The sequence below is a fragment of the Paramacrobiotus metropolitanus genome, unplaced genomic scaffold (genome assembly GCF_019649055.1).
Source record: "Paramacrobiotus metropolitanus isolate TYO unplaced genomic scaffold, Prichtersi_v1.0 Parri_scaffold0000026, whole genome shotgun sequence".
NCBI lineage: Eukaryota > Metazoa > Tardigrada > Eutardigrada > Parachela > Macrobiotidae > Paramacrobiotus > Paramacrobiotus metropolitanus.
The window spans coordinates 822,274-845,350 of NW_026570246.1; the positions used below are offsets into that span (position 1 = coordinate 822,274).

The 23,077-nt window shown below is 42.5% G+C and overlaps 4 protein-coding genes across 10 annotated transcripts; 1 reads left to right on the forward strand and 3 right to left on the reverse strand.

Annotated features, from left to right (window-relative positions):
* Positions 1–75: 75 nt before the first annotated feature.
* On the reverse strand, positions 76–2,953 carry LOC129587836 (uncharacterized). 5 transcript variants are annotated; one of them, XM_055481773.1, is made up of 6 exons: positions 2,810–2,953; positions 2,413–2,556; positions 2,272–2,354; positions 1,767–1,879; positions 1,148–1,600; positions 76–602 (listed from the first exon to the last, which is right to left on the reverse strand). In XM_055481773.1, the coding sequence occupies exons 4-6, from the start codon at positions 1,876–1,878 to the stop codon at positions 424–426; spliced, it is 744 nt and encodes a 247-aa protein (XP_055337748.1). In that variant the 5' UTR covers position 1,879; positions 2,272–2,354; positions 2,413–2,556; positions 2,810–2,953; the 3' UTR covers positions 76–423. The 5 variants fall into 5 exon arrangements, with proteins under 5 accessions (XP_055337748.1, XP_055337746.1, XP_055337745.1 ...); XM_055481771.1 differs by having other exon boundaries at positions 1,767–1,898; positions 2,272–2,556; XM_055481770.1 differs by having other exon boundaries at positions 2,272–2,556; positions 2,810–2,952.
* A 617-nt stretch (positions 2,954–3,570) lies between these two features.
* LOC129587833 (5'-3' exoribonuclease 1-like) lies at positions 3,571–9,937 on the reverse strand. The gene is made up of 22 exons (XM_055481767.1): positions 9,731–9,937; positions 9,497–9,628; positions 9,326–9,426; positions 9,162–9,259; positions 8,764–8,873; positions 8,580–8,690; positions 8,446–8,525; positions 8,280–8,367; positions 7,808–8,222; positions 7,600–7,675; positions 7,452–7,541; positions 7,216–7,372; positions 7,014–7,130; positions 6,783–6,952; positions 6,401–6,521; positions 6,230–6,319; positions 5,845–6,071; positions 5,357–5,630; positions 5,184–5,276; positions 4,915–5,082; positions 4,461–4,841; positions 3,571–4,182 (listed from the first exon to the last, which is right to left on the reverse strand). The coding sequence occupies exons 1-22, from the start codon at positions 9,803–9,805 to the stop codon at positions 3,865–3,867; spliced, it is 3,492 nt and encodes a 1,163-aa protein (XP_055337742.1). The 5' UTR covers positions 9,806–9,937; the 3' UTR covers positions 3,571–3,864.
* A 142-nt stretch (positions 9,938–10,079) lies between these two features.
* Positions 10,080–13,318, forward strand: LOC129587834 (protein downstream neighbor of son homolog). The gene is made up of 7 exons (XM_055481768.1): positions 10,080–10,449; positions 10,509–10,997; positions 11,348–11,476; positions 11,538–11,647; positions 11,712–12,008; positions 12,184–12,484; positions 12,718–13,318. Exons 1-7 carry the CDS (start codon positions 10,417–10,419, stop codon positions 13,060–13,062), a joined length of 1,704 nt encoding a protein of 567 aa, XP_055337743.1. The 5' UTR covers positions 10,080–10,416; the 3' UTR covers positions 13,063–13,318.
* On the reverse strand, positions 13,255–22,292 carry LOC129587832 (uncharacterized). 3 transcript variants are annotated; one of them, XM_055481763.1, is made up of 16 exons: positions 21,897–22,292; positions 21,640–21,789; positions 21,030–21,552; positions 20,368–20,597; positions 19,922–20,275; positions 19,513–19,845; positions 18,837–19,211; positions 18,474–18,764; positions 17,855–18,289; positions 17,198–17,620; positions 16,366–16,977; positions 15,632–15,817; positions 15,233–15,473; positions 14,892–15,064; positions 14,277–14,714; positions 13,687–13,827 (listed from the first exon to the last, which is right to left on the reverse strand). In XM_055481763.1, the coding sequence occupies exons 2-15, from the start codon at positions 21,784–21,786 to the stop codon at positions 14,283–14,285; spliced, it is 4,755 nt and encodes a 1,584-aa protein (XP_055337738.1). In that variant the 5' UTR covers positions 21,787–21,789; positions 21,897–22,292; the 3' UTR covers positions 13,687–13,827; positions 14,277–14,282. The 3 variants fall into 3 exon arrangements, with proteins under 3 accessions (XP_055337740.1, XP_055337738.1, XP_055337739.1); XM_055481764.1 differs by having other exon boundaries at positions 21,640–21,781; positions 21,888–22,292; XM_055481765.1 differs by lacking the exon at positions 14,277–14,714 and having other exon boundaries at positions 13,255–13,827; positions 21,897–22,290.
* Positions 22,293–23,077: the final 785 nt, after the last annotated feature.

Below are 23,077 nucleotides of genomic sequence, written 5' to 3' on the forward strand. Positions count from 1 at the left end.
GTAATTATATGGAATGAAAACCAGTTCGCAAATTTTTGTCTATGGCTTGAGGGAAACATCAAGCTGTCGTTAGAGATCGAAGATTTCTATTCGAAGGCAGCCACGACAAGACCGAGCGCGTAAAATTCGTTTTTTAACCAACAGCGTAGTGATAACAAAAAAAACAGTATTTTCGTTAAAACATTGAGTAGATCGTAAAACAAATTTAAAATTCATCCGCTACCTACACATCCATGCTTTAGTTTTCGGCATGCAAAATTCGTGACCAGCTGGCCTTAAAGGTATGACAAGATTGGCACTGAGGCAGTTGAAACAATTTGAAATGGAGTATAACAACTATATTGTTAAACAAGTAAAAAAGAGTATAAGCCATAAAAAAATCAAAAAGAATGTACATGCAACATCGAGGTATGTCATCAGACATCAATGATTCCATTCAATAACGGCCGCCACGTTTTCCGTGATGCTGGTGTTCCCTTGTCGCTGGTTGTGCAGAGCGTAATCAGCGTACGGATTGGCATACGGCGAGCGGTTTTTCCCAGCATTCGCATATCCGTGATTTGCCTGATGTTCTGACTGCACCACAGTCGCATACGCCGCATCTGCAAAAAAAGGCACGGAGTAATCAACTGATGGGGAGTGCTAACCGAATTGTAAATTGTCTGGAAATTATGAAATATGTGGAGTAGTGGAACGAGTACATGAACCGGCTTAATGCGAGTAAAGAAAGAATTCATACGAATTTGTGCGACAGCTCCGTACGGTGGGTGTTCAACAAGGCAGTATAACCAGTTCTGGAAGCAACGGAAAGAGCGGAAATATTAAACGCTTGCTTTTGTTTAAAATAATTTTTAATTCACGATTATTGACAAGCAGGTAAAGACGTCGTACACATTTAAATGAAAGAATAGACACGCTGGAATATTCAGCTCACTTACCAAGTTACGAGTACGTGACTTCTGAATATCTGGCCAGTAATTAAGCATAAACTCTCCTCGTGTTAATGCGCTACAGCGATTTAAATTGTAAAGTGAAACTAAATTTTACTGTAAAATAGATTGACTTCCCAATAATTTTTCAACCATTCCATACCGCTTTTCACATTCTATGTGACGAACGATCATGTTCCAACAAAAAGAACACTTACACGGATTGATACCCGGTCGCAGTTGCTGCTTCGACAATGCTTCGTAGATGGCAGTCAGTTCCTTATCGTCGGCGCGGGAATCAAACCCTCCGTGGCGACGGAGCGGAGCGGGACGCGGCCCCTCATACTCCGGATCGTAGACGTAACGGGGTGGCCCCTGAATGACAGTGCTGGTGCTGCCCGTCGACCAGATACTGCCACTGCTAAACGGATTGTAAGATCCGCCACGCCCGCTGCTCGAGCCTTGATACGCGGTCTCCGGCTGCAGTGGGCGCATCGATGAGGTTCCAGTCGGGGGGTGATACTGTCCCATCCCATCCGCGCAGCCGCGATAGGGATTTGCCCACGGACCGAAGGGATTGGCGTCCTGAGTAAAAAAATCCTTGGGTGGCTGGTAGAAGGCAGGAAAACTTCCGTCGCGGCTGTCACTCGCCGGTCCGCTACGCTCAGCGCCTTGAAACCAGTAACCGGTTAAATTCATAGAAGTACTTACTCAAAATGGAAAATGTACGTCCGGTATAAATAAAAATCTCTTTACACGTTTCCGATGGGTTGATATGCACGCTCTTAAAGCCTCAGTAAGTTACAATAATTCAGTAAGATTTTATTATTTTTATACCTTCAGTTTTCAACAGACTGGTGAATGCATTTTCAGCCTGATCCTTAGATTGTGAAGATTTCGCAGTCTTCCAGTGCTGTTCCATTCTGTCCCAGTTCTGGCATGGATTCATACTGCAGATATTTGTACAAACTGAAGATAAACCTTTGTTACGATCAATGATTTCGATTCCGGGAACTGAATAATAATAATTAATAGGTACAGTATATACTGATATATTTAATTAATAGGCACAGGAAATGCAGTGATTATTATTGCTTCCAGTTTGAGGTGACGAAATTTTGCTAATTCGGCCCGTCAGCTTGAGCGTGCAATAAAAGCAAGGATAAACAGAAAAAGAAAAACTAATGGCTGCTAACCATAAATAAGTGCACGAAATTCACCAGACTCAGACCAGGCTTTTTACAAGATATATAGGGGAAACAAAACTTTACAAAAAAACAAATATTGAAAACAGCAAAATATCCTGGTGGCTGTTTAGTGTCTGCGGTTTAGGTTGACTTACCTTGTCCTCACAAGACCTTATCGGGCAGGTTGATCAAGGTCCTTCTATGCTATTCTCCCACTCACGACTTTCCACTCTTGTCTCTTGAGGTTACGGATTAAAATCTATTCATAAATATCTATAGCGGCTTTGAAAGCGTACCGATAAAAAATAAATAGCTGCAATTTGCGAGATTTGAAAAAGCCACTCAAAGAAGAGTGTCTGTGGAATGCATAGGTGTCAACATCGGTGTTTATTGTTCACCGTGTGTCCGAAACGCCGACGCAAATTGACAAACCGGGGAATCTAAATAAGGTTGCACAATACTGGCGCTATACACCCAGGTGTATGCGTGTGCCGACGCACCTGCATAGAGCGAAAAATTTGCAAGCACGTTGTATGGACTTGGCCACTGGGAAACGCAAGTTCGTTTCCCAGCTTCCCAAGTCAAGGGAACCTACTATACTTGAACGACAGTTGTAGAGTAGATAGTATCAAATTAAACGTATCTGTAGACTGTTCAGTTTCACTGTGTCAGATTTACTTTCTCAACACAAACCTGAAGTTGGGATACGACAGCTCACTCCCGGCTTTGGAATAAATAATAAATATAACGAAAATTAACCAGATTTAACAGAAATAACTTTAGGCACTCGTATAATTTTAAATTTATACGATGACAACATATTCGTGCTCCCGACGGTGACCCAGGACTGGCAATCTGCAGTCCAATCGTAGCATCAGAACACAACACGCAACTGCCATTCGCAGCAGTTTTGTCCGACAACCAGTTAAAGGATTGTTATTACTAAATAATAATACAATAAATAAATTTTTTTTGCTTACACAATAGTTCTAAGTTTCAAAAGAATTATTAATGACAAAACCGAATTACAAACGAGTGAAACAATTCACATGAGATGCATCGCTCACATTACACATACACTGTACAGAGTACTAGTTATATATAGAACTCAAAACTCAAGCAATTACTTATACGAGTACTGTACTTAATCAACTTAATTAATAAGGTGAGCCGGTATGACCCATGCATGAATACGGCAGCTAAGATAGTGCATCAAGTATTAAATGGAAAAGCCAGTCAACACCAAAGTAGTCGGTGTTCGGTGTTCGAGGGCTCAAACAAAATCTTTAAGTGAATATGATTTTCAAAATTTCCCATTATAGCTTATAGCCGTTATCGGTGTACCGTATCAGTAATAACAAAAACCAACTTTAAATCCCGCAGCAATGCGTGAGTGCTAGAGTTATTCTAGCTATAGAAAATCTGAAAAAAATGCACTGAGAGCCGCCGACTTTGCCTTGATTTGTTTTGAAGCACGTAAAATTTCGTACAGGTGGCAGCTTTCTCATTAAAGTACGATCTCGAACCACCTTCTCCCAGTTATTAAAAACATAAAAGATTAAAGAACTGATAACGTAATCAGCTTTCATCGGTGGATCCTGAGAACAATGAGGCAAACAACAAAAACGATTTCGTTCCACTCTTTCAACTTCCAAGCTCCCAACATGCGTGGTGGCTGTGCAGAAAACAATACCAAAAATCCCGAGACGTAAGAGTTCAACACAACACAGTTGAGCATCACCATCTATCTAGACTCGCTGAGCTGGAAGGTAAACACTTGGGCCATACTGGTGCTCCAGTTCCCACTGCCGGCGTTCACCGTGTGTAATATTCAGCAAGGAAGCAGCTGGCAACTCCTGAACGTACGTTAGAGCATCTCCACTGGCAAAGGCTTCGTCAAAAAGGACAGTAATATAAACACTAGCCGCCAAGTCAGATTTTGTGATACTGATCACAGTTCCACGCAGGCCGAGCGGCACCACCGCTTCTCTGATGTTCACCACGCGATCGTACATCTCCCACATTACAGTGTCATCAGGAAGGACACCCGCTGCCTCCTCCGTGTACTAAACAATAAAAACCATACGCCGAAATAAAGATTAAATACAGCTAAACATAAAAAATCTTAAGAACGCAGAAAACCAGACTACGCACATCGCAAGGTTTTAGCTATGGCAAAGTTTACAGTGTTACTCTAGTAACTCTACATTCTTTCAACCTTCAAAACGCAAGATAACAGAAGAAATAATGATAATTTATCTATCAGTGTACTGTGTAAGCTCTAAGGCACCTTCTACACCAAGATCAAAAGTGCGATACTTCAAATCAGCAAAACGAGACTTACCCTATACAAAAATTTCGGCGCAATAAATGCCCGAAATCGGTCGCGTCGATTTCCGTAACGACTCTTAACGAAAGCAACTTTTTCCTGTATCGCTGCAATAATTCCATCGTCCAGCATTTCTTCACCACATGCTTGCTGAGCCACTTTATACGTCGGTAACGTCTTAAGATAATCTGAGACCTCTTTTAATTTCGCCTCAGCTCGGCCCGGATAAACCTCCTCCATGATCGGATCCTGGCACTCATTCTTCATCCAGTGACCAATCAACTCGGGGAATCGCTGTCGAAAACCGTGTAACAAATCCAACACTTTCTCTGAATACAACCAGTTGTATTGTCCCGGCTTCGTGTCGGATTCGACCCGTTTGGTGTACCCGCGAACCTGTACAGACACATTTAAAATATCAGTAAGTTCCAAATTCAAATGCAAATTTTTTTCCCTCGGTTTGACCTACTTCGGTACTGGCTTTAGATGCTTTTAACGAGAAGCCAATGTTGACTTTTTCGCTATCACCGGCGTTGATGCGTGCATAAACGGTTCCAGTCAAACGAGAAACAATAGGTGGAGTCAAATTAAGTATTCTCGCAGCTTGATAGGCGGGCTCGTATTGGGTAGAAAGTTCCTGTGAATATACACAAGTAACACAACATCTCCGATTCTCCAGACTTCTCGTCTACTATATAGAATACTGGTTAACCTTTCTCAGCCATAAAAAACACATACATCTTCCCGATTGTAAACATGGCTCATAATTGGTTCCGCTGGCCTCTCGAAGATGACGAACACTTTATTCTCCGCCCGATCATGCGAGACAACCTACAAGTTCAAAATTTAAATACTCCCAACTAGAGTCCCAAGACACATAGTTGTATGTGTGGAAACACGAAAACTCTTACCTTTCCCTGGCAGCCATAATACGGGAAAGCCAAAACAAAAACGGGAAAATTCATCGGGAACAACTGATCAGCGAACAATCTTTTTTTCGTCTCTGTTTCAGGAGGAGCGAGAACCACCAATTCGGCAGGAAACGGGACCTCCCAGGAAGACCACTGAGGCTCCAAATACGCCACTTTACTGTCTTTCCGAAAAACGTAACGCTTCCCAACACAAACGCGACAATAGTACAAAACATCGGCACTGTCGATTTGGATGCCTTGTCGATTTTTCAATCTAAAACAAGCACAGGTTTTTTATAAAGAAACTGTGCAATAGTACACGTACAACTATTTTCGACTGCGGTTAAACAAGTTCTAAAAATATAGTCGTTGCATCTGCAACTTTGACACAATTAAGATCCTTACAGAAGCTGCGCACCACTGTACAGTAATTAAATGCTGTAATCATGCACTTCCTCTAACGACTTTTAAAGTATAATTCTACTAACTTTGCCTCGATTTCCTTCTTGTGTTTGGAGTACTGATCCATCTGTTCGTTTTCCATATTCACTTGCATTCCAGTAGAACCACCATTTTCCACGAAAAATCCCCTTGGACTAACAGCGACAAATTGTATCATCCCATCCGTTACGCGGGTCACGAGAGCCATTGTGTGATGGGGCCAACTGACGAATACTTTCTTGCCAAGGAACTTGTACCCTCGCTCCAAGTAATTCTATAACAAACACATCCGTTCAGACAGCCTCCCATTTACTGTAGTTCAAGTCTAAGAATATCTGACTAGCTACGAGTGTCAAAGATTTCCTATTTAAGTATGAGAAAGCAATATTCAGAAGCAACGACGCCCTTCTATTTAACGACTGTTGAACGTACTGTGGAAGGATCCTTGTGTACCGTCAACACCATACTTTTTCCCGTAGATCGGCGCTGAAACACTGTTACAGCGCCTATTTGCAGTGATGCCTAAATGAAGTACAGCACAAGGGACCATTAATAGTAAACAAACAATAATTCGCATTATGCACAATCTACTTGTATCCTTACTGAATGCGGCACAAAACCAAGCGACGGGAAGCCGGGTTGGTATAGCTGTCCTTTGGTCAGGCGACCTTTGCGTATTTTTTTCCGGTCCAAAATATGGAAGTTGTAGTTATAAGTTCTAATCCTACAGACACCGGCAAATTACATTAGGGAAATTTAAACAGATTATCAGCATAATATTTCTGAAAGTACTTCCTACTACTAAAGTCAAAGTGGCGATCGAAAAATTGATGAACTATTTCCAACAAACAAAATAAATCGCAATCACAAGTGATAGTGCTCGGTGTTCGAGTAAAAACGAGCATTAAAAATATAGGGCGTTCAAAAAAAAGGAACGAAAACCGTAGAATAAATTGCGGCATTAGAGTATCCCCGAATGGCTTACACAGCACGAAGAGGATTAATGGGAGTGAATTTCTTCGTCGGAGGTGGGTACACTTGGCCGTTGGGTTCACCGCTATGATGGAACACAAAACCTTTTCCAATAACATTTCGGCGCTTCTCTTCGGGGCGCAGCTGATTCAGTAAGGGCCGCACGGCATCCGTCAGACGTTTCTGCAATTATGTTACTGCATAAATTTCTTTATCCAGGTTTACTGTGTCCCAAACGAGCTACCTCATCGATAAATGGTACCAAAACCACAGCTTCCCACTCGTTGGCTTTCCCGTTTAAATCCGTAGCAAAGTCAGCCGGGTAAAAGTCGTAAATCGGACTATTCGCGGAAAACAAGTACTGAAACAAAAACAAGAAATTATTACCTGACTAAAGGCACACCATCAAACATAAACTTATTTGCTTCCAACAATTTCTATTTTACATGAAATGACTCCGGTAAGCACTTTTTGCTTCGTTCCGGAAGTACGGCCATCAGCTGCTCGAATGGTTTAAACGGTTCACCCAGCTCATACTCCGGATTGAGCGTCGCGAAATTTTTTAAATCCGAAACGTATGGAGCATAGTTGTACGGATAAAACCTGCATGCGAGGTTGGTCAACACAGAGTGCTGGTAGAAATATAAATACTTCTATCCATATTTTTTGCAATTCGACATACCATTCCCAAGACGGAACGCCATGGTAATAATAGTGAAGATTCCACTGGATAGCCCGAACGTATTCGCATGCCATGTCAGATAGGGTCTGGCTAAAAAATCGACTGTGTTTTTGCGTTCGCTGGAGACAAACGAAAATCGACTTCTTACTCGTTGACTTCTGCCATTCGAAGCTTGTCTTTGTAGTATTTCTCTTTGTGCTCGAAAACTTTTTGCTTCTGCAGTTCTAGAATCGAATACACAATAAATAAACATTTTCTCGGTTACGGTATGCTACACACCGTTCCGTACAACTGAAGAGATAAAAAAACGATATAAGCAAAATATCAACAAAATCAGAAATGGCCATCAAACGAACCTTCCGCAGCCTCCTCTTCGATGTCGTTGTCAGCAAGAGCTTTTTGAAAATCGAAATCTTCTGGACCGGCTTCATCCCATCCACTGGCAGTCTGCAGCTCGTCATGGACAATTGCGCCTCGCTTCATTTCCATCCAACTCATATCGTCCACCTCATTTTCTACACGGTCCAGGTCCATGCAGACCAACGCATCCAACAGCTTTTGGAATCGCTCCAAATTCAAATAACCCCCTTCGTTAATGTACCCATCCAATTTGGGCAGGGTCTCGGAATATGCGTGATAAATATCGTCAAAAGCATTTTTGTTGATATGCAACCCCGGAAGATGAGGTATGAAATCGTTTCCCACCAGGAAACCCATTAAAATCCAGTCATCGATAATCTTCTCCAGATCGAAAGGAAATTTCAGATTCGGCTGCAAAGCACAAATATCCACATAACAATAACAGATAGTCGTCTAAATGTTTCCCACCTTTACGCCTTCAAATTCATGCTCTAAATAATCTCTCAGAATCGATAAATGCAGCAAATGGAAAGTGATTTTCTCGGGATTCGTTTCCCTAAAACCGATAAAAATTGGGATGAAAAAACAAACCACTCTTAAAACCATACTGAATCGCCATCGATTTTCTGCGTACGTTTTAGCGGTCTTTCCGAACTTGACTTCCTCGCGCAGAAGCGACATAAACGGTTCATGGACAGATAGTCCCAGCATGACCTGCAAAAGATCTTTGCATACCGCGTTCAATATTTTTCGAAAGTGAAATCTTACTAAGTCGGCATCCAGTCCATACAAGCAATGGCGAGTATCTGGATTGTACGATTTCTGCGATCTGATAAAGCGAATAAAATCCAAGATCTTGTGCTCGCCCTCACCCGGCACCTACAATTTGCAGTGTTGTAAATGACAAACTGCATCTTGTGGTAAGCCAAAGCAAACTGCACCCGGGGCGTACCAAATGGCTTGAATAATAAACTTCCAGATGCCGCCAGGACGGATCTTGGGAAATCTTTCGGGTAATCATGTATTGCAGGTGCTTGTCCAGTCGTTCCATAAAATCAGTACCTGCAATTATTATTCCGAGTTTCCGACCTAAGTACTGCAGTATACCCATTTTCAGTGCCTCCATTCAGGGCAAACAGAAATAAAAATATTATGTCTGATCTCCAGAAATGACAACAATGGCAGGCAAATTCTGCATGTATTAAATTACAAATCAATCCTGTAATCTTTTCCTTAAAAAAAAACGATAATAAACCAATACAGAAATCGTGCAACCTTTTCCCAGTAGAAAATAAACTTAGAAAAGCAAAAAACGCGATTTTATTTTTATTACATCAAGAGTCGACTCACCTGGCGTAATGCAGTTGGAATCAAAACGCTCTCCAGGTGGAAGCGGTTTTCCTTCGCGACGAGCGATCAGTTCCTGTTCATAAGCATCCTTCGCGGACCTGTAACAGTTTTTTCATGCATTGCCGATCCCACATGAATCACCACTCAACAACAAACTGGCGAACCGAAATCGGCGGCCTCGCTGCTGATTCATTTTTGCGCGCGGCGCCACACCGTCCACGGCCAGGTACAAAATGCCTTGAGGACGAATAAAGGTGCAGAGGACCTATGGATTTAAATTATGCAGACTTTCGACTTGATGGAATTTTTATGGGGGATTCCGGGCTCTGCCGTACCTCGATATAATGGAAAATATTGTGAAAAATCTCCTCTTCACTGATGCGAAAGCTGACATCCGCATCGTTCGGATGGGAACAATGGTGGATGATACCGTTCATATCCAGGTAAAAGTTGTCAAATTTTGGTATCTACAATAAAACAGTCCCGTGTCCATCGCGCCCCAAGATTCGGCAACACAAAGGAAAAATGATTCCGGAACTCGGTCGCTGCCATTTTGATTTACGACTTACTTCATCTTCCTTCACCAAGGAGCTCAAGCACGGATATCTCTCCGATATCCAGCGATAAAACTTAGGAACTCCCATCTTGTAACGTCAGACGGAAAACCGAAAACCTCCTGACGTGAGTCTCAACTTTGATGTCTGACAAAAAGCCACAACACAAACAGTGACGACGACAAGTCGACAACTACAAAAAATCTGGGTAAATAAATCGGGTCAGGCCGCCAGGAGAAAATTTTATCTCGCATAGCACCATTTAAAGCTTCCAAACTGCCTCCTACAGGCGGTAACCAGTAGTGCCGCGTTTTCATTTCAAGTCAAAGAGCGACAGCTCCTTTCTCCTTGCAAGTATCAAAACTTCAATAATCAAAATTCAAAACTAAAAGGCCCAAAAAGATTTGAATTTTTATAACTTTATTTGTTAGATCATTGGTCTGTTAGAGGAAAACGTCCATTTTCAGTGATTTTCTACGTAAAAGTTCTTTTTGAAAATGTTTTATTTTGAAGTAAGAGTCTCATAGTTCTGGTTAATTGCTTTTCCACGCGATTTGTGAATGTCAGTGCAGCGATTCGAAACACTACACTTACAGACAGACTGTCTGAGACAGCCGTGAGTCGTTAATTTTTGAGATACGCTACATGAACGTTTGAAACCGTTTGAGGACGCTCTTCGAGTTGGATGTTCGGAAGCTATCATGTCGGGCCGTAAGCTGGCGACCCCCTCCAAGGTAAGTTTAGATAGTTTCTCAGCACGCCACATCATCCCTTCATCCGCATCATGAACTAGGAGAAAAAGACCGTTGCACCATCTCCGCGCAAATCCAACAGTTGGTCGGCGGGCGCCGTTGCAAGCAGCCGTAGCAGTTTGGAACTGCCACGCTCCACTTCATCGGGATTGCGCCCACAGGTCTCTTTGAGCAAGTTCCGCGCTAAACGCTGCGAGGAGAAGTTGTCGTTCAAGCGGCACCTTCTGGACGACGAAAGTGACAGCGGTTTTGACAGTCCCAATTCACAGAGCAGCAGCGCCTACAAAAAACCGTTGCTGGCCAATCCGTTTTATCGCGATGATTCCACCTCGGACAGCACACAATTTACGCAGTTGGAAGGGCCGTCGACGGTGCCGTATAGTATAGTCATCGAAGCCAGTTCGCTGGTGGATCGCCTGAAAAGACAAGACGCCAGAACTGCGTATCTGGCATCCGGTTTACAGGAACCCGGCCATGCGCGTAACATCGTGCAGTCCGCGTCAGTTAATCAGCCTGTTGCCTACAAAGAGGTTTGAATTAACTAACTACCACAGTCTGCCATACGTTGCTATTTTCTTTAATTTTAAATTAAGGAAAAGTTAGGAAATATATTTTTTAGATCACATTCCATATATGGAAATATAAAGAGTAGTTAAGTTTTTGAGGTTTATGAAATTTTTTATTTCATTCTTCTGGCTAGGTTTCAGTTTTCTTAATGTATGTTGATTTGTTTACTGTGTATTTATGTGATAAATCCTAAATGCGCTTATTGTTAATACTCTGTAGATAGGCATTGGTGTTTTAGAATTGTTATTTTTCGTCAGAGCGCTTGCTCATTTATTTCTTGATAAATAAAGTTATTAAACTGAACTGATTGCAGGCTTTCGTTCCATATAAAGATTATTACGATTGGAGCCTAAAAACTAAATTACGCATAACCATTTCAAATGACCTGAAATGGTTAAGTGCGCTGACGCCGCAAGATCGGACGAAACGGATCAAGCCAACGGTACATGGTAAAATAATTTTCCACGTGTTTTTTTTTCCGTAAACTTTTTTTGTTGTTGCAGAAAGGAGAAGGCCAAGCAGCCGGTAGCCGATTCATGCGGCTGCTGCAGTATTATATCTTCCCTTTCCTCAACGGCGTGAAAACGTTTCCTCGACAAGCAGTGTTTTCGATGTACGGTTCCGTGAACGTTTCGAACTCGCAAGTCCTCGTCTTTCAGATGTATTATATTTTGCAGGGAAGCGAGCATTGATTGGCAGAAAGTGATGCCTGATTTGCAAAAAGAATGGTCTACTAGTCTGTTGGAATTGTTGGACAATTTGACAAGCGGAGAATGCCCGTTCTTTTACGTTGTATCGCATCAGTGGATAGCCTTATTTCTAAGTCGGAAATTAAGCGGCGCGGACAGATGTTGTGGATACATCACGCCCACGACAAGCGGTTTCCGAGATACAATGGACATTCATGGCATTGCTTTTCGAATGCCACTCAGACCACCTACTGACGGACAGTGTGCGGACAAATCAATCGATGAGTAAGCAGTTGGTGAAATGATGGTTTTTGAAGTAACAAGTTAATATTATCATCGTTTTTAACATTATCCTTTCAGATATACCGACTGCACTAGTTTTTTTTGCTCCTGTGTCTTAACTCGGCTATGCTGCACTGCGATTAGTGACATTCCGGTGAAAAATTATGGTTGTCTTTAGGTTGGATACCAGTAGTGAGAGCGAAAAACATGGGCAAGGTGGTATGAATATTCAATGGATTAAAGAAACCTGCTTGTCTGTTGGAAAGATCATCGATACGACTAACAAAAACTCCCTGGAAAATTTAATCGACTCCCGTCCGGAATCCATCGTGGCTTTGGATGGAGCTGAAGTGGAGTCGTTTGTAACGGCTTTGGCAAAAGAGAAATCATTGCAACCTAGTGGTGGGTTGTTGGTCAATGTGCCTCCAACGCTGATCGCCCCTGTTACATTTGCGAATGCTACATCAAGAAAGCTGGAGGTTAGGGCATAATTCCATGTGATCCTTATGATTTCTTTAATCATCTCGCTGTCAGTAAGTAAGATAAATCAAGCTTTCCTCACAGGGTTTATGGTACCGTAACGAGAATCTGGGTGTATGGCGCATTTGGTTTGGGTTACTAAATCAGTAGTCGTTTGTTTTTCGACGGTGAATTAGATTTCCTAATTTGTGGTATCTGATTTTTGATTTTACACGTCAACTTTTTCATGTAGTTTTCCTATGGTCGCTCGAATGGTGTATCGTTTTTGGAAATTCCTGACGGGCCAATTATGCCTCATTTTATCCCGGCGTTAGCGGAGCTATTGCGAGACAAGAACGCAGATTTGCCTTCGGCTTCCGCAGTTTACTCCAGTTTGGAAAGTTCCTTAACCCTTGCCCGAATAACCGTGCCAGAAGAGAAGCATGATTTTGAAATTCAGCCAAATATTACCCAGGTGAAATTAGAGGATGCACTGCCAGCGCAGAAGACAACGCGACAGAAGTCAGTATCGGCCGCGACTTTTGAACAGCGTTACGCAAGTGTTATCGGCAGCATGTGCGCTTATCAGTATATTTAAACAGCGCAGTTCTTTAAATGTGGTATCTGTAAATATGAGTAATCGATCAGCCCTTGTGGATTCAGGGATTGTTAACTTGTTATTTGTTTTTCTTTGTCGCATAATGCGAGCAGCTGTACATTCTGCTAACGTGTACTTCTATATTGAATTTATATTATTTATTGTGTCTATTATACATCACATTTGTTGTTTTCAGTAATTTATTCGTAAGTACTTGTGTACCGCAGAAGCTAACCCGAAAAACATGATTCGCACATAAGAAGTTTAGTACAAAAAACACCGCACAATCTCACCAACCATTAGACGACATCTAAAAAAACTAAAATCACAAAATTATTAATTTTTATCAGTGAACTGTCACACATACGAAAGCCGAAGAATGCAAGTATGACCTTTAGCCACATTCGAATTATGACAGAAGTCACAAAACTAATATTCCCATTCCAGAGAGTGCAATGATACAGTGTACCTATTAACAGCGATTATAAAAAAGCGGAAAAGAGCAGTAGCTACCGTGGAACTCTGTTACTCTTTTATAATTCAAAAATAATACGGTAGTGTGCGTGCAATATACAAAGTGAAAGATAAAAAAGTGACAAGGTGTGTTGTATCAAAAAGGCCTTATCTTTTATCAAACTTCGGACATCCTCCGACCACTCGATCAAAGTGGCTATAGGGATTCGTTTTATCCAAAAGAACACCGCAAATCCAACAGAAATTAGTGCTGCACTGAGTACACTGCAACCGGTTGCATCCTTCAATTTTCTACAACAAAGGCAGGCGCAGTTATTCAACAGGCTACCAGCTCCAAAAAACAAAGTTCTCATCTAATGCAGCAATAGTTAAGTTGACATTTTTTCACTTAAGTTCGGCAAAATTACCATGCGAACTGAAGCACTGTATACGGTCGTCAAAGAATAACTTCGTATGAATGCTTCGCATGTACATATTTTCTGCGGCATATGTAAAGTACAAGTTAGTATAAAATCATCAAGCTAATGATAGCGGACTACCAGTACCATGCAAAAACTATTATTAATAGTATAAACACATTAATACGTATAAACACTTGAAATTAAGCGCAAATTATAACGACCTTGGCACTGTAGTTCGATTAGATTTGCAACAAATGCTACTCAGTAACTCCAACACCACTGTAGAAGACGACGAGATAACCATTATGGTACTCGTACTGAAGTGTCACCCTTGCGTACATAGTCTTATTCAAATATATACAGCTCTGGATGACGCCATGCTTGCTCCTGAATCTGCTCTTGATCTGTTTGTTGGCCATGCTCCGGGAGACGCGCCAGACGATTCAACTGCATATTCCGATTAAAATCTGGGTACCGATGTCGTTCTAGGAAGTCGCGCATGAACCGCTCGTCCAGTTGTCTATGGGGTTGCGGCCGAGCATAACCCGCTCGAAATATATGTGGCTGACGGTTCAGCTGCTGGTAACCCGCACGAGGTCGAGCCATCGGCCGGATATTACCCAAAAAGTTACCCAAGACTCCACCTTGCTGGTACATGTTGCATTGACCGTTTGCAAAGTGACTGTACGGATCCCGTTCCGGCATCTGCTGACCACACAGCCAGCAGAAATGGGTGTGGCATCTGGGACAGGTCATGTGATTACAACCATCAGCTTTCTACAAACAATCAAATGCATCTCTAAACGATATTACGCCACAATTGTGGCCTACAATCGAATACCACAGTGCCAAGGATCGTACAAGGGAGCTGCTGTTGAACGGTCTAAAGCGGGGACAAGAAGCAGACAACAGAAAAACCGCTCCCACCACCCTGAGTTGTCAGCAAACACTCACTTCAGTTGGAGTCTTGCAATTTGGACAAATTTTGCATTTAGTACGGATGGTTTCTTCGGCGTCAAAATCTTCAATGGCGTGTTTAATGTTGTCTTTCCCGTGCAGCTGTTCCAGTCGGGCTTTCTCCTCGGCACTCCCATTGACGTATGAATTTCGTAGCTCGCGTTTTTGCTCTATAGCAAAAACAGTAACTTATAAAAAATGCAAATTTATAAAAAAACTAAGTTTCAAGTTCGAAGATTTGGCAGGCTACATTACGTAAAATTTTAGACAATATAATATCAAATTATTCGAGTCGTAGCACACAATATCGAAACAAATACAACTTAATAATCACATACCAAAGGTCATGCAGGGCTGATCGCCATGGTCTTTTCCGCGGCACCAAGGACAATACTGCTTCCCGCATTTGGGATCAGGACAGGTGATATAACGCTCGTTCTGGGGCAGCATTTCCGCCTCGAACACCACTGCGTGAGTACAGTGAGGGCAGCGCATAATATCGTTCATGGTGGCTAAGCTTTGGTCCAGCAGCTTTCCGCCAAATGCTTCAAAAACGTCACGACTGACTACGTCAGCCAGCTACAAAAGCGAAAAACATGGAGCCTCTGAGAAACGTGTAGTAACAAAATGCTAACGCTAGTGTGCAAACATGTTCCGTATCACAAAAAAACCGCCGAAGCAACATGGCTGCATAACGCGGAGAAACGGCTGAATGCTAAAATTCCTAATCCACTCACTTCATGTAACGTGGTCTGGACATCGCACCCGTCACCAGGACAGCGTATGGCAGTAGTGTTCCCCTGCTCCACTTGGGCCCGCACATGGTTAGTAATGCAACCGCGGCAGAATAAATGTGGGCATGCCGCCGAAAAGTCGGACAATTCCAACTGAGCAACTCGATCTGCACAGATGGAGCATTCCACCTGAAGATAAAAAGGTTGCAGCCTGTTTTTGGATAAAAAACGTTCGTTGTTGACTACCGGCGTCTACCGCTAAACGTAACTTTTGACTGAGAAATCATCAGCGATTAAAAAATATCAATCTGGGTTTGAAAAACCGTGACCTTTGTGCGTGAACTAAACGGAAGAAGTATCAAAGAATTATCAAGTTTAGTGGATTACAAATATAAAAAAACTTTTTCGCCTCAGAGTTCTAGAATCCGGCATAATTCACTGCTTCACCAGCGTGTTTTAGCTGCACTTTTATGAAAAACACAAACTTCTTTACAGTTTACCACTTTGCACATCTGAAAACCGAAACATGATACGATGAATGCCAGAAAAGACAGTCTTCCAACATCACATGGAAAATTTAAGGGCAATATAAAGCACGCTTGAGAAGTCAGTGAAGCCAGATTCGGTTAACCCAAGTATTACCTTCCAACACAATGTCACTAAAAATGGTTCAAGTGCAATACTGTAAACAAAATCAAATTTGTAATAGTCATCTTCGACATTTTTCATCAATTGACCTTATCGCGTTCCTCAACATCCTTAATCTTTTTGTCATTGAATTTATGGATTCTTTCAAAATGGACCCGCGCTTCCTTATCATTGTCGAACACGCACAATCCTAAGACATCCCGCTCCAAAAAACCCGACTCCGAAACACCCCGACTGGTGATGGTCATTCCAGATGGAACACCAAACAACGCCATCACGTTATTTCGCACCACCCGAAGAGCCTCATACAATGGACTTTGATTTCCGTCATTTTGGCATACTCTCCACTGATCCAAAATACCGTTTACCATATTCAGAATATTAGCCTGTGGCACATAATTACACTCCACCCTCATAACAGGGGCAACATTTGGGTAGCGATCCGGAACTTCAAAATGAATAAACACTGGAGGAAAATACTGAACTTCTCGAACAGTGCGAACTAAATCAAATTCCCCGTTGGCAATGTGGACAACAGGATAAGGCTCATCGGTTCGGGGGAGAATTTTCACAAAACCCGAAGTGTTTTTAAATTTCGGATCAATTTTAACCATAACGTCTTCTTCTTTAAATTGCTCTTCCATGTGCATGCGAAAGATTTCAACGTGGCTTTGACGCTCAGATAACAGCTTTTCCATTTCCTGTAAAACATGTTACCCTTACCATTCAAGAACATATAGGGTTTCAGCATGAAACTGGTGAAAAAACTTACATTATCTTCAATTTCAAATACAACTTACTAATTATACAGTTCTTAATTCCGAATACCTTCTTACAGTCCAATCACATGACTTTATAAAACGGATATATCATCTTTAAACGGAGCACATTGGACATCATAAATTCATATTTTCAACTTACATCGGCCCGCCGAATAGCTTCTTCCACTTCGGTTCTGGAAGAAGGTCGCGGTGGCTGCATTAAAATCGGCTGCAGAGAATTTGCAGCTGGGAAAACACCTGCTCGCGGAGGCACGAACTGCCCTGCGACTGGATACGCTGCCCGAGGCGGCGATAAAGGAGCTTGTGGTCGAAGCGGAATAATGGGTGGGAACAATGCTGGCTGCATTAATGGCACTATAGGCTGCATCATCGGTAATCCCGGTAGAAATTGCGGGCGCTGCGGAGGTGGAATGAATCCCGGGTTAAAAGTAGAAGGCATTCCGGGTTGCTCTTTCACTGGATGCAGTACATCCACGAGAACGGTAGAGCCATAACCAGGAGGGGCGTCAAACAGCTTGATTCCGTTATGAATGCCACCAGGCGTTCCAGGCACATACGTTTCCTATAATAACAGAAGACCAAAATTCGTTACAGTGCTCAAATATCGTTAAAGACAGCAATATTTAACGGTGAAACAATCAATGCATGCAGGATTTAAATATAGGACAAGTGCATTGATCGAGAAGCAAAACTACACGAGATTTGTCATAGGTATAGCGAATCTTATTAAGGCCTATAAATAGGTTCATACTTCACACCAATCTTATTAAGGTCTATAAATAGGTTGACAACATACCCAAATTACTCCGGCTTCTTTTGTGCTTTGGCTTAGCCATTTCACAGTCCCGTATACCTTTTGGCCGTCAAAATACGTGAAAACACGGCCGTTCATTACGATGACAAATTCTGCTACAGGAGTTGGGGGTGGGAGTAGTGGCTGTTTCGGATTGGAGATAGTGCCTGGGAACACTGGGTGCGTCACCGATGGCGACACCGAAGAAACAAGTTGAGCAGCCGGAGCAACACTAGGCTGGGGCTCTTTTTTTGCACCAACTACAGTCCAACCACCCTCTTCACTGTTTTTCACATCTTCCGCATCATCACATGGGACAATTTCATCACATCCAACAAAAATTCCACATCCCGCAGGGCAATGCAGGTCAGTTGTGTGCGATCCGTTTTTCAATACACCTGAGTATTCCGACGCATTTTCGGGGCTTAACGGCTTATCCTGCACAAACAGAAATGCAGCAATACCAACCACAACCCTAGCAAAAAAAAACCCTTACGCATTCTTTCCAGTATTCTAACAATTTCTTCTACTAGAAATAATGTTTTAGAAAGAAATTCGTCGCTGCTCATTTGCCGTTGATTTTTTATAACGAAGTAAAGAAAATAAGCTTCATAGCCCATACCAGTTGCACTCCAACAGCCGATCCAACAGGATAATGTCCATCCACGTCCTTCCATCGCACAGTGCCAACCGGACCGCCCTCTCGCAGTAAAATCACACGATCTCCTACTCTGAAATTGATTTCCGGTCGTTTGGGATCCGAAATTTCAAGATCCTTCAACTTTTTCACGTCCTTTGTGGAGGCGAACTTGCCGTAACCAGGTTTGCAGTTGAATGCAATGGCGTAACCGGACTGCGCGTCCCCAATAATACCTCCGAACGCCATATTATCGTGTTCACCAACTTGCTCGTCCTACAAGAAAATGCAGTGCAAATTTTAAAGAGCGTTACGTTCTCATCTCGTAGCCGCCTGCTACTGACTTACCGTTTCAACTCCGTACATGTACTGATTGGAAATACGCTTAGCCACACCGATCCAGCGCAGCGTACCAATTATCAGCGGCTTCTCCGGTTCAACCACGGCCACTCGGTCCCCTAATTCGAAGTCGCCGTGGGACTGATGATGGGTCACCAAGTCATCCGGCGAAGGCTCTGGTGCTCGCGCTGGCTGCGATGAAGGAGGTGGGGATTTCTCCACAGGAACACTCGGGGCAGTTACTCCTCCCATTAACCGCGCTTTGAATTCGTCATACAACATCAGTTCCTCGCGCGCCATAACTCTAGCATGTCCCGGTTTACTTTCGAAGAGCTGCTTCTTTCTGTGTTTGCCTGTCCAGTTCTCTTGTCCCACTTTGTTTCTCTGAACAGAAAAACAAAACTCATCTATTTATCACCGTAATTTAGCAGACATTTTGATGGATACTAATTAGTAGGTAATCGCTTAGTTGCCACCTAAAATTACCCAGTTCCATCATACGATTCTATAAAAATATGAATTAACAGCATGAAACCTCTGAATCAAATCTTTAATATTACAATTTAAAAGGAGTAAAACGAAGATATAAAATTAATACTCGTACATGTAGTAAAACATCGTTTTCAGTTACAGATCTGTATTAGTAAAAGAAGATTTCCCAAAGTTGAGAAAACAATAAACTCACAAATTCAACAACGTATTTGTCAGGAAACTCCGAGCCAATGTATCTGATTGTTCCACGTTCCGGTTGTACGTCATCGCCATCCTCACCAGCCTTGACAATCCACATCACCTCATCGCCAACTTCCAATTCTTTTCCTCGAAGAAGCTCAAAAGGGTTTTCCTCACGAGCGGACTGTGGAGTTTCCGGATATGAAGCCGGGAGTGTTGCCTTATAGTCACTTTCCAACATCAATTCGTAGACCCCAACAAGTATGCCATGGCCCTTCTTGCATGGGAATAACTGTTTTCCGTCCGCTGATTTGCCTTCGAAATTTTTATCCCCCTTTGGGACATCCTGAAAACAAAACCGGAAATAGTCGCGCCGGGACAGTATGCCCTACGACTTATTTTGAATCGAGCAAAACACTTGCCAATAGGACGCCAACTTTTTCCACAACGCTTTTGTCTTTCTTCTTCTCTGGCACATTACCGACAAATTTGACTTCACCAGGAACTGCCACTCCTTCCTTGTCATACCATACCACCCGATCGCCTTTTTTCAATTTTTTATCTTGTTCTTTATCCTTCACCTTCTCCGCTTTTTTTGAACCATCCTTGTCGACGACTGGTGCGGCAGGTGTTTGGCAGTACCCGTAGTCGTTCTCTCGCATCAACTGTTTTAACAGGTCTTCTTCGTCCCTGAAGACGCCATACCGCTGCTGAACTTTGAAGGTGGCAATGGCGTTATGCATGCCCGTGAAATCATCATCGCCTTCCGGTGAATCCTAAACCATTACAACGTTGTGATCAGCTGCTTATGATCTTCACAATATCATAAGCAGTTCTATTTCTTGTAGCGCTAAGTCCAAAAGCCTACCAGTTCCAAAGCCATCTTCCGTCCGCTTCCCCGACTTCCGCCTACTTCACCAATAAACCTTACTGTGCCCCTGACGTGCCGGTTATCATCCTTGATCCACACCACTCGGTCGTTGATCTCATAGGTAGGAATCACAGTGGATGAAATGGCGGGAACTGTTGCTGATGCCTTGGGCGCAACATCGAACTCCTTCGACCATCCTGGCTTCATTCCAAAACCCTTCCGTGATACTGGAATTCAAATATGATTCATTTATACAAAAAAAATCAACAAACCAGTTATGTAAAAAACCTAGAATGTGTAACATAATAGCAAAAGGAGCGGTTCTCCGTCACTTTGTTTTTTACCACAGCATAAGAGTATCAGCAAAAGGAGCGGTTCTCCGTCACTTTGTTTTTTACCACAGCATAAGAAGTCAGATACACGATTTTGTTGAGAACAGTTACCCTCTTTTCTCAAAATACCGATACAAATTTTAAAACGAATTAAATTTAATATAAGAATAAAAATAAAACATCAATTCGAAAAAGAAATACGAGTAAATAAAATAGCTTACTTCATAATATGATGAATGTTGACGTTTTACGCATTGAATCCAACGCAAATCATAGAATCTAGCGAATCAGTCTTAGGCAACTCCACCATTTACTGCTACAACCAACCTTCGTTCTGCACTTGTTTGAGCGTCTCCGATTTTCTGGTGCGCGCAGAGAACGGCTTCTTCCCCTCGAAAGGCACTTCCATTATCACATCGGCCAGGCGTATTGAGCAAATCGTTACGTACAATCCACGGCCGTTTTCACACTTGAAATGCGGAGATCCATCACCGGCGGTGGGTACCAGTTGGCGCAGCAGATCCACATTGCTGTACGTCACCTCCACACCGAACCATTTCTCATCGCCGACCTTGCCCGGCGGAAGTTTCTGCAGCGGTCCCACATAGCGCACTGTGCCATGCAGTTGTGCCGCTCCGCACGACACCAACACATCGGATTCTTCGAAGATATGAATGGCTTCTTCCAGCCAATTCTCGTCGCGGCATACCAACAGACGCAGACGATGCTGTTTTTCCGCACGCAGCAGCATCGTGGTGAACAAACTGATCTCAATCAGATCCTTCTCCATCGCCTGCACGAACAGTCCCTGAGATACGCCGTTGAATTCGTCCAGCGACTCCAAAACCACCTGCCACATACATCATCTTAAATTTGTATGCACTGTTTGTCTGGTATATGCAATAAATTTGTCTGGTATATACAATAAAACCATTACCTGGTTGGTCTCGTCGTTAAAGGATCTTGCCTGCAATAAGCATCCAGCTGGAACTGTGAAGGTTCCAACATCCACCACTGCGGACATATCCCCGCTCATTAGCACCGTCAGCATATCGCGTTTCAGAACAAACTTGGAAAGACTCATTCTCTGCAGTTACCAAATGCCAGCAGTAAGTAAAGTACTCTCGTGTTTCCTTAAATTAAGTAAAGTAACGCAATTCTGAGTTTGAGGTATCCAGACGAAACTGCAATTACCGTTTAGGTAGTGATGCGTATCAGAAAGGGCCACCTGGAACTGGAAGAACCAGGCCAACAGAAGATGCCGAATAAAGTAGGTACCACAAGGCACAAGCAAAGCTTTTCCACGGGAATCACATTATGACTATCATACTGGAGAATCGCAGATCTTTCGAGTCTTGACGCACTCTTCAACCTGGAATCAAGCGGGCTCAAGGCCGGCTCTGGACTCCACTGAATTGCACTGTGTTCCTGAGGAATGTGTGAAGAGGATGAAGCTTGTTCAGACTACTGACTACACAAGGCACTCCAAATTCCAGCAACTGCAATCCAATGTGTTTGAATAACTTCGGTAATTTGTGAGTCAACTTGTGTCATCAAAATTTTCCGTTTTCAGACGTGACAATTTTTATTGTGCTGCGGTGGTGTGCCCACTGCTCATGGGAAGTCATCAGAGACAAAAACTAGCACTCGTAGTATCGTACGGTGCCGGTGCCAGTAACGTTACTGGCGCGCTGGTTTCAAAATTTTTTCTGCCAAAAATCTGAGTCTAAAGCTTCTTATATTTTTCTTACAGCTAGTTTTTCAACTTTTGTACTCATTTGGTAGGGTTAAGAAGGCTTTTTGGGTTTTAATACAATTATAAATAAACACTCCAATTTGTGTCTACCGTGGCAATGCTTGTGTGAGGACAACAACTACAATAATTAATAATGTACGTAACTGGACAACTAGATGCCCATCTTTGCCAAATTTGCCTTAACACTTTCGTAACTTTTGTGTAACGTGTGTGCTGTAAATAATGGAAAGCGATTATTAAAGTAAACCATTTCTAAATTATTGCCGCAGCCATTTCCAGTTGTATGAAGTCTTGGGTTCGTTCTCACGCTGTCGAAGCACGAACGACAAAGCATGTACATATCAGCGTTTATAGAAAAAAATCTTTCCGATTTTCACAGATGAAGCGGAAACTGCACTCAAAAAATAACCGAAGCAGCAGGATCGGCTCTATCAGCCAACTTTTTAAAAATTAGAATTAATAATTCTATTAATAAATAGAAAATCGAATTAAAAAAATGAATTTCCAGCGTGGGAAAAATAATTTCGATAATTCGGAAAGAAAAATCGTGATTGGCTGGTTCCAGTTAGCTGCTGGACCAATCACATCACAGGAAACACTTTGAATCTACCATTGCATT

Bases quoted from the DNA above. Each gene is read 5' to 3' on its own strand.
- LOC129587836 (XM_055481773.1), bottom strand. From the start codon at position 1,878: ATGAATCCATGCCAGAACTGGGACAGAATGGAACAGCACTGGAAGACT. The intron at 1,601-1,766 runs GTATAAAAATAA...ACTGGTTTCAAG, and splicing joins CAGTCTGTTGAAAACTGAAG to GCGCTGAGCGTAGCGGACCG. The intron at 603-1,147 runs GTAAGTGTTCTT...CTTTTTTTGCAG, and splicing joins GCGACCGGGTATCAATCCGT to ATGCGGCGTATGCGACTGTG.
- LOC129587833 (XM_055481767.1), bottom strand. From the start codon at position 9,805: ATGGGAGTTCCTAAGTTTTATCGCTGGATATCGGAGAGATATCCGTGC. The intron at 9,427-9,496 runs GTACGGCAGAGC...TTAAATCCATAG, and splicing joins ATATTTTCCATTATATCGAG to GTCCTCTGCACCTTTATTCG. The intron at 8,526-8,579 runs GTAAGATTTCAC...GATCTTTTGCAG, and splicing joins ATGGACTGGATGCCGACTTA to GTCATGCTGGGACTATCTGT.
- LOC129587834 (XM_055481768.1), top strand. From the start codon at position 10,417: ATGTCGGGCCGTAAGCTGGCGACCCCCTCCAAG. The intron at 10,450-10,508 runs GTAAGTTTAGAT...ATCATGAACTAG, and splicing joins AGCTGGCGACCCCCTCCAAG to GAGAAAAAGACCGTTGCACC. The intron at 10,998-11,347 runs GTTTGAATTAAC...AACTGATTGCAG, and splicing joins AGCCTGTTGCCTACAAAGAG to GCTTTCGTTCCATATAAAGA.
- LOC129587832 (XM_055481763.1), bottom strand. From the start codon at position 21,786: ATGAGTCTTTCCAAGTTTGTTCTGAAACGCGATATGCTGACGGTGCTA. The intron at 21,553-21,639 runs GTAATGGTTTTA...TGTATGTGGCAG, and splicing joins TTAACGACGAGACCAACCAG to GTGGTTTTGGAGTCGCTGGA. The intron at 18,290-18,473 runs GTATGGGCTATG...CTGTTTGTGCAG, and splicing joins CGGCTGTTGGAGTGCAACTG to GATAAGCCGTTAAGCCCCGA.